At 45.3% G+C, this 8,774-nt stretch overlaps 1 protein-coding gene across 1 annotated transcript; it reads right to left on the reverse strand.

Annotated features, from left to right (window-relative positions):
* Positions 1-494: 494 nt before the first annotated feature.
* On the reverse strand, positions 495-5,516 carry LOC114633493 (plasma serine protease inhibitor). The gene is made up of 5 exons (XM_028782056.1): positions 5,374-5,516; positions 4,331-4,959; positions 3,191-3,461; positions 2,694-2,841; positions 495-1,446 (listed from the first exon to the last, which is right to left on the reverse strand). The coding sequence occupies exons 2-5, from the start codon at positions 4,944-4,946 to the stop codon at positions 1,261-1,263; spliced, it is 1,221 nt and encodes a 406-aa protein (XP_028637889.1). The 5' UTR covers positions 4,947-4,959; positions 5,374-5,516; the 3' UTR covers positions 495-1,260.
* Positions 5,517-8,774: the final 3,258 nt, after the last annotated feature.

Genomic DNA, 8,774 nt, shown 5'->3' on the forward strand with positions numbered 1-8,774 from the left:
GGGAATTGTGGGAAGCTTTGGGAGATGGGATTTAGATGAAAGAAGTGGACATCTGAAGGATGCACCTTGGGTTTATAGCCGAGCCTTGCTTTCTGTCCCACCTCTGTTTCCTGATACACTCAGACGTGACCAAACAGCCTCACGCTTCCACTGCCACAGCTTTGAGCCTCCCCTGACATTACGTCTTCTTCACCATGATGAATAATACCCTCAGGCCATGAGCTGAAAGCAACTCTTAAGTAGCTTCCCATCAGGTTATTGATCACATTGATGAGAGAATAATCAATAGCCCATTAATCCTGGCTCTAACGTGTGCAAGCTATGGGACTGGATAAGCCATCTACACCACAGCAAGCCTCCCTTTCCCTGTCAGCCAAACAGAAATGATGGTGGCATGCCTCATGAGTTCTTTGATCAAAGAAATACCTACCAACTTTGGAACACTGAGTGTCCCTATCCCCAGGGCTATCTCCATTAAGGACAAGGAGACCCAGTCTTTGCAAAATGCTTTATTGCTATTGTCAAGGTGGAAATCAGCAGGCCAGTCTGCAATCTACATTCTACTGTTTACAACAGACCTCTATCATCCCACCGTAGCCAGCCAGGTTTGTGATTTGATACCTTTGTTCGTGGTGAGACACTTTTACTCTGATTGCTCAAGTATGCTACCAAACTGAGTTCTTACATCAACCATGGCTGGGATAGAGCAGCCAACCCCTGTGTAACAATCTCATAGGTCTTTGAATGGGTTTCTTGTTCTGATCATTCATTGGATATACAAGAAACACAGGCCCAGAGGGGAACATTTTCATTCCCATGTTACGTAGCTATTAGCGCCATTTCAGAACTTCAGTCCAGTGTCCTTTCTCAACCATGATGAACTGATAGTTGGTGCTGATAGGTTGGAGACCAGATTTATGACTGTGCTTCCTGGTGGCCTTTATCTATGCTGACCAGTCTCTTACAGGGCTTTGTAGTGCTAGACTGAGCAAGAGAGGGTCTGGGCATGACTATGTCACAAATATGGTAGTAGGACCTTGGAGAAATCAAGAGACCTCTTTAGGGTCAGTGTCAATGAGTGATGAGAGAAAGAGCACATCGTGCAACTGTGATCAAGGAAGCAGCCATCAGGATTTGATCTTATCTTAACACCTTATTAGTCAATCTAATGAAAATCACTAGCTACCAAGAGATGGATGGGCTGTAGAATATGCCTGGCTCCCTCTGTGTGAGCCTGTGAGTTTCAGAAGGAGTCCCACCTCAGGGTTGGATCACTTTGCCAATGAAAAAGACATTTGTATCATCCATAACGGCCATCAGAAAGGGTCTGGTAAATTCTAGCTTCAGAGATCTAGGTCGAGCAGATCTGAATGTGAAGATCGTGCCTGTGGCGGCGGCTGCTGTGGTTCCCGACTCGTCTACCTCCACCATGGATTTGTGCACCATCTGCAGGCAGACAGCAGGGCTGGGTTGTGGTGATGCATCATGATAAAAGTATTACTTATATTCTAAGAAGATGGAACTTTTGTTCAACCTCACAGCCAGAATTAAATCATACACCCAGAGGTCACGTCAGACTGCTATCCTACCTGCTGAGTGTACTCAGCCTGTTTGTGTAATCTGATTTTAAGACAAAAATGGAATAATTAATCTTACCCGCCTTGGGTTTCCCATGCAACCTTAAATTATGTACTCTTCCACATCCCTGATCTAGAACAATGCATGTGTATCATTTGCTGAAAACAGCAACTACAGACATTGAAAGTAATCCTCTAAAATGAAATCCACTCGTGGTTATCAGTTTATAGATAATGATATTTGTAGTATTGTTTGATGACTGGGTCAGTTGGAATCAGTGACTTAATCCCTTGTAAAACACTGTTAAAGATTTTTGTGAAGTATCCCATTCTGTCTCTGTGTGTTATTTGTGTGTGTGTGTGTGTGTGTGTGTGTGTGTGTGTGTTGTCAATAAATACAGAGAAAGCTTTTTGTCAGGGACACACACACATACACACACACACACACACACACACACAGAGAGAGAGAGAGAGAGAGAGAGAGAGAGAGAGAGAGAGAGAGAGAGAGAGAGAGATTCACAAGACAGCATTCAGACAGGCACAGATTCCTCCAAGGCTGGATAACAAATACAGGTTCCTTATTGTAAGAAGAACAAGACACAAAGGAACATCTTTGAGTATCTGGGGGAAAAGAATCCTAATGGGACAGAGTGGAAGGAGCTGGGGTGAAACAGAATGGAATGAGGTGAGCTGGGATGGACCAGAATCAACGGTGATGGGAGAAGCTAGAACAAGATGGATAATTAGAACAGTATATGACGGGGTGGGGTGGGGAAGGGAGGGGAGGGGAGGGCTGGGATTGTAAGGAATGAAGACTATGAGATGACTGGGGTAAAATATAATGGGGTACTCTCTGAAATGGTACAGGATAGGATGGGGTGGGATGGGAGGGAAGGGAGGGGGAGGGGAGGGAAGGGATGGGGGGGGGGGGGGGGGGGTTGGGTTGTAGAGGGAGTGGCATGGGAGGGGATGGGGGGGGGGGGGGGGGGCGGGGGGGAATAGGGTAGGGTAGGGTGGGGAGGAGTGGGTGAGGTGAGTTGGGATAGGGTGAGTTGGGGTGGGATGGGGTGGGATGGTAATTTCTGAAATCAGGTGCTCAGGAGCTTCTAGACTCACCTCAGACAGCTTGATATTGGTGTGGTCAGTAATGCCAGACAAGTCAGCATGAGTGGTGAAGATGTCCTGGATGCCCAGTTTGGGGAGGATTTTTTCCAGTTTATAGGTCCCCTCAATGGAGAACTTGGGAAGGTAAAGATCTAAGCGTCTGGAAAGATTAAGGGGAGGGGGCGTTCTTAGACACCATGAGTTTGCTGACATGTCCTTAGCACCCACTCTCTGCAGCCTGACAGATTGGAACCTCCATTTCTGGAGGTTCATCCCTTGCTTTGTACTTAGACCTGGGCTTCCCTCTCTGGTGTCACCCTAGAACCCCAGCTTTCTGGGTCTTATTCCTCGAGCTGGGTCAGGTCCTGGGCTGAGACTTCATGGGAAGCCTTTAGGTTTGGAGCTAGCTTGCTGCCTGAGGAGTCCTTCCCACCAGCGCTGTGAGGTCCTGGAGCATGTCTCCCTGACATGGGTGGAAGGGTGTGGCCCTGGAACGGCCTAGAGAGTACCTCTTTGTGAACATCTTAAGCCAGTTCCTCAACGTTCTCTCGTCCAGGCCATCCTCCACCTGCTTCATCTTGCCCTCGCTGGGGAGAATAAACAGAGCCATGGCACTGCCTTGGTAAGGGATCCCCACCACCGTGCAGGAAATATTTTGGTCCAGGATGTAGGAGTACCAATCTTCACGGTTCATCATGGGCACCTGTATGGTCTTCTTGGGGGTCACGTGGAAATCCATCTGGCGGGTGTTTGTGTCACTGAAGGCAGTCTGCCACTTGGCTAAAGATGAACAAGGGGTAGGAATAAAAGAGAACTGAGTAAAAATGAGAGACCTTTGGCTGTGTCTGAAGAGAGGAGACAATCCAAAGAGTGTCTCTACAGAGCAACCTCAGCAGCAGCAGCACCCATACCCCTTGGCCTCAGAGGCTAAATCCCCACATAACTCTGGGGTAGCCTGAACTTTTTATGTTTCCTGTCCTTCCAAACTCTTGCTGTGGTGGTTTGCATGAGAATAGATGGCACCCACAGGCTCATATGTTTGGATGCTAAGTCCCTGGTTGGTCAAATTGTTTTGGGAAGGATTAGGAGGTGTGACCTTGTCGTCACTTATTGGTATGACATTGAGAGAGGGCTTGGAAGTTCCAAAAGCTCCCACCAGAACTTCCCCTGAGTGTTTGTGGATCGGATGTTAGCTTTCAACTACTGCTTCAGCCCCATGCCTGTCTGCTTGCTACCATGCTTCCTACTGTGATGGTCATAGACTCTGAAACTGTAAGTCAGCCCCAGTAAAGTGATTTTTTAAAGTAATCTGTCCTGGCCATAGTGTCTTGGCATGGCTACAGACATTTGCTTTCAGTAGCCTTTGACCCCTTGTGTTTCCTGCCCTCTTAACCCTGATCAGGTCCATATCCTGTTTCTAGAGAGTTTGACAGTTAGGGTTGTTTTGTCTTGATGGCTATGACAAAGACCAGCTCCTGACTAGTAAATCAGTGGCAGGCTGATAAGGAGGCTCTGTCTAACATGGGGCTGCTAACATGGGTGGAAACCCAGTTGGCACTTGGGTGGGTTGTTCTTTTACCAGAGAGGGAATGCTATCTTGTGATGAAAACAGAAAAGAGAGAAAGTTTAAGTTGGAGCCCAAGGCTTACCTTTGAAGAAGATGTAATTTACCACCACCATGACATGGGTGCTGTCAAGATCCTTGATCAAGTCTACAATCTTGCCCTTGGTCTGCTTGGCTACGTAGTCATTGATCTGCTTCTTAGCGCTTTCAGGGTTCCTGAAGTTGGTAGAGAAAGTGTCTGACATGTACAGCGACTTCATAGCACTCAGGAAGTTGTCCCGGATATGTACTGCTGGGTCTTTAAAAAGGGCACTGCCCAGACTCAGCTGGAGGCCATCACTAGACTGGCTGAACTTCTGCAACAACTGTTGAAAGTCCTTGTGGAGCTTGTCCTCTTGGCTTTGCTGGAGGCTGAGGCCCAGGCCCTCCAGGATCTGTGTCTTAGTCTTCAAGCCAGCCCCCAGGGAGAGCATGCCCAAGCTCATAGACACACTCATGGGGGAGAAGAAAACATTCTGATCAAGGGCTTCAGAAGCCAAGGCCCTGTAGAGGCTGAAGGCAAAGTCCCTGCTTCTGGGAGTCCCCACGGCACCCACAGAGGACTCTTGAACCTTCTTCTTCTCCTTGGAACGGGAGCGTTGGCGGAAAGCCACCCCAAGGCTGAAGAACAGCACCAGGCACAGAATGGGGACGAGCCTCATCGTGGCAGCAGCTCTGGATGGGAGAATAGGAAAATGTTCTTGGAGAGGGAACAGCCGTGGGTCAAAGTGAGAGAGACAACGAATAGGCTAACATTTGCAAAGATATCCCCATTGACCCTCCAAGAGGATAAGAAGGAAGCTAGGCCATGGGGCCACAAAGAGAAGTGGTGGTACTCAGTGCTCTTGAAGATCAGGTGAGACAGGCAATGGCTCAAGATAGATTTGCAGAACAACATGCAATGGAGTTACAAAAAACAAACAAACAAACAAACAAACACAACCTCCAGTATTTTTTCTCATAATGTTTTAAGTAAGTTTAGGATTTTTTTGCATTATGTCTCATAGGGTTCCTTGGCTGCAGCTTGTCTAGGGTTGTACCCACCCACATCCTTAAGGCCACCAGTCCTACCCCAGCAGGTATACTCACTCTGTATGGTGGTAGCTGAGCGTCAAGGTGTAGTCCACCTGGTTTACGAGAGGACAGTGGGCAGAATGAATTGCAGCTGGCAAATGTCACTGATCACAGAGACTCTGTCTCCACCCCACTCCAATTCTACCCCATCGGGAGCTGGGCTTATCTAAGGCTTTCTCAGGGCCCCTGATAAAAGGACAAAGTAAACCTACTTCTGTTTCTTTGTCTAAGAATGTGCTTGGCAATGCCAGCCCGGGCCTGAGGCTGGAACCTTGGAAGAGTTAAGGTTTCTGTTCCTGGAACTCGGCTTTTTCCCCTGAAAAGACTGACATTATCAATCCCAAGGCCGCTGCGTGCTCAGTCTGTAATGTTCCTGAGATATCCTGTTTCCCTTGTGCAACATTGTTTGATTAGCTTCCCTCTAACTTTGTCCCATTGTTTGATAGTTTCTGCTGACTGTGTCTCATCTCTTCCCCGGACCCAGTATATAAGACACCGTACTTTTCAAAGGAGCTTGCTTGGTATACAACATTGCGTGCACAAGCAAGACTTCCTGATCCTAAACTGTGTCTTCTCTATCTTCCACTCTCTTTATCTTCTGATCTCCTGATCCTCTCTTTCAGGGCATTGGTACTAAAAAAATGACTGAATGGTCCAAGTCAAGAAACATCTGAACAAGGACACCTGAATATGAGAAAGAGAGTTAAGTATGGCCATAATACACAGAGAAATTTAAAAGTAAAAAGTATCCCCAGAGAGACCACCTGAAGGAAGGGATACAAATTTTAGGAGTAAAATGGGATAGTGAAGTCGTCTTTTTAACATAATGTTGTTATTGGTTATTTGGGAATTTGACATGATATATCCCATCACCCTTACTTCTCAGACCCCCCAGGCCAACTCCCCACATCTTGTTCTCCCCCCCAAAAAATAGAAAAACAAATCCAGTTTGTGTTATCTATATACTCAAACTCCTGGTGGCCAGTCCCTTAAAGATGAGTGACTCTGTCCCACTTCCATGCCCACCAGGAGCCATCTACTGTGGAGAGCTATACTTCAGCATCCTAACCCTCACAAAAAGTCTGCTTGTTTTTCCTAAATTTCTCCCTACTATAGCATAGGTGTAGAAGTTGGGGGGTGAGGGCCTGTGTGGGATGTGAGAAGAGGAAGAATGGTGTGTATGTGTGTGTATTTGTGTGTGTGTTTATGCATATGTGTGTGCTTGTGTGTGTGTGAGTCTGTGTGTGTGTGTGTGTTTGTATGTGTGTGTTGGGGATACAGTCAAAACTCACAGATTTCAGAACCTAGGTTCAGACAACAAAGAGCCCAGGCTCCTAAGGACAATGGTTCTTCATTGGCCTGCCTTTGCCTGAAGAGACAATTGCTCTGAAAACTCTTCCTAGCCAGTTCTACATAAAAAAAAAAATTAAAAAGATTTATCTACATGACTATTAAAAAGTCTCATGATATTAAAAAAATAGAAAATGATATAAAATAAAGTTATTTTACATTATTAAAAATGAAAATATTATAAAGATAAAAGATATGATATTAAAACATGAAAGATATGAAATTAAAAATATTTTAATGAAAACTTATGTAGCGGGATATTTTTCCCGCAAGTTGGGAGGAGCTAAGGTGGGAGGAGTAAGGAGAGGAAGAGGAGGAGTAAGGAGAGGAAGAGGAGAAGGAAGAGGAGGAGCTAGGGGAGAGAGCACCAGAGAGAGAGGGGAACATGGAAGCAGATGTGTGTCTGTCTCTAACAGTCAAAGGTAGTTGATATATCTAGTTTGTGTATTGGGTTACACCTCTGATTGTGTGGGCATCTTGTTATTGAGCATTACCAAATATATAAAGCCTTTGGATAATCTAAGCATTAGTGTCTCATTCCTACCAGGCCCACATGGATGGTGATTGGCAGAGCCATCTCCCACGCTGGCGTCTCGTGGGTGGCAGGGCTGGTGTCTTTGACTACCTGAGCAGGCGGCCCAAGCTGAGCAGGGTGGTACGCTGCAGCTGCTTCTGTCTGCAGTCCTAGGCTAGTCGGGAACATGGTGGCTGATTTAGAAAAGCCAGGTTGAATGGCACCATTTTAAATATCTCCTGCAACAAATTTATATAGTCAGAAATAAATTATTTTAATAAGTAATGATTTATATAAAGATTGAGGTGGATATATATATATATGAACTATATAAAATTAAAAGGGTTATAAGTTATAAAGTTCTGAATAAGTTATTTAAATATAAGAAGGATAAGACTTAAAGATAATATACACAATATTAAAGTTTGTAAGGCTTGAGATTAGCAATTTTTTTAAAAAAATTGGTTGTCAAATTAAGATTTATTTAAAATTATCTGGCTACCAAAATATTACATGATAGCTAAAAGTATGAGACCAGTGTGACTGACCTTCTGGGTGCCTCTCACGGGAGGCCCTGCACCGCTCTCTCTGACTACATTTGGCCATCACCTTATTTCTATTTGTCTGTTATCAGCAGGTCAATAAGAATGTCCCCCTCTTATCTGGAAAGTGACAGGATGTACAGTTTTAAAATATCATTGTTTCATCCATGGCTTGAATTTTCCAGCCTCTAACCACCCATTTGTTACCACACTGTGTGGGCATTTCCCAGTAAACAATGAAAATCCAGTGCCCTGGCTTCAGAATGGAATTTCCTCTTGGGTAGTATAATCCACTGTTTCCATAGAACTCTGTGCCTCTAGGTGGTTGACCCAAGAGTCTGCTCCACTTGTCCTGGAGATGCCTACCACATCTAGATAAAGATTCTGGATAAAGATAACTTCCTAGAGCCCTCTCACTGGCCATGATCTGTTACAATGTCTTCAGGAAAAGACTCAACTGCCCTGTTACTGTTAGCCACAGACCTGGGCAATAATATCATCTATGGGACGTTTGAAAAAGAGACAACTATAATATGGACACCCTTTTATGTCTGGGCTCATTGCTATGTTAACCTTCCCTACATGTTCCTTGATTTGGGGGTCCTTTTAGTTGAGAGAATGGGGATACTTCTAAATTGCCTGTATCAATTGTTCTCTCTCTCTCTCTCTCTCTCTCTCTCTCTCTCTCTCTCTCTCTCTCTCTCTCTCTCTCTCTTTCTCTGAAGATTCCCCTTCTGAGCCACCCAGATTTACTGTACAAAATCCAACCCCTTTGGCATCTTCCAACACTCCTCAGTATCAGGATTGGAACGCTTACGTTGATGATTCTTGTGGTTAGGCTAGGAGACATTTATCAGTTTCGAAAAAAATAAATCTCTTAGAACAAGTAACACATCTGATTTTTAAACAATAAGAAAGAGAGAGCTGTTGATAGCTGGACTGATCCAAGGCATTCTGGGGGCAGGGCGGGGAGAGAGAGAGAGAGAGAGAGAGAGAGAGAGAGAGAGAGA

The sequence above is a fragment of the Grammomys surdaster genome, unplaced genomic scaffold (genome assembly GCF_004785775.1).
Source record: "Grammomys surdaster isolate TR1022 unplaced genomic scaffold, NIH_TR_1.0 690, whole genome shotgun sequence".
Lineage (NCBI taxonomy): Eukaryota > Metazoa > Chordata > Mammalia > Rodentia > Muridae > Grammomys > Grammomys surdaster.

Bases quoted from the DNA above. Each gene is read 5' to 3' on its own strand.
- LOC114633493 (XM_028782056.1), bottom strand. From the start codon at position 4,946: ATGAGGCTCGTCCCCATTCTGTGCCTGGTGCTGTTCTTCAGCCTTGGG. The intron at 2,842-3,190 runs GTACTCTCTAGG...TAATCTTTCCAG, and splicing joins CTTAAGATGTTCACAAAGAG to ACGCTTAGATCTTTACCTTC. The intron at 1,447-2,693 runs GTGAGTCTAGAA...GTCTGCCTGCAG, and splicing joins CCAATATCAAGCTGTCTGAG to ATGGTGCACAAATCCATGGT.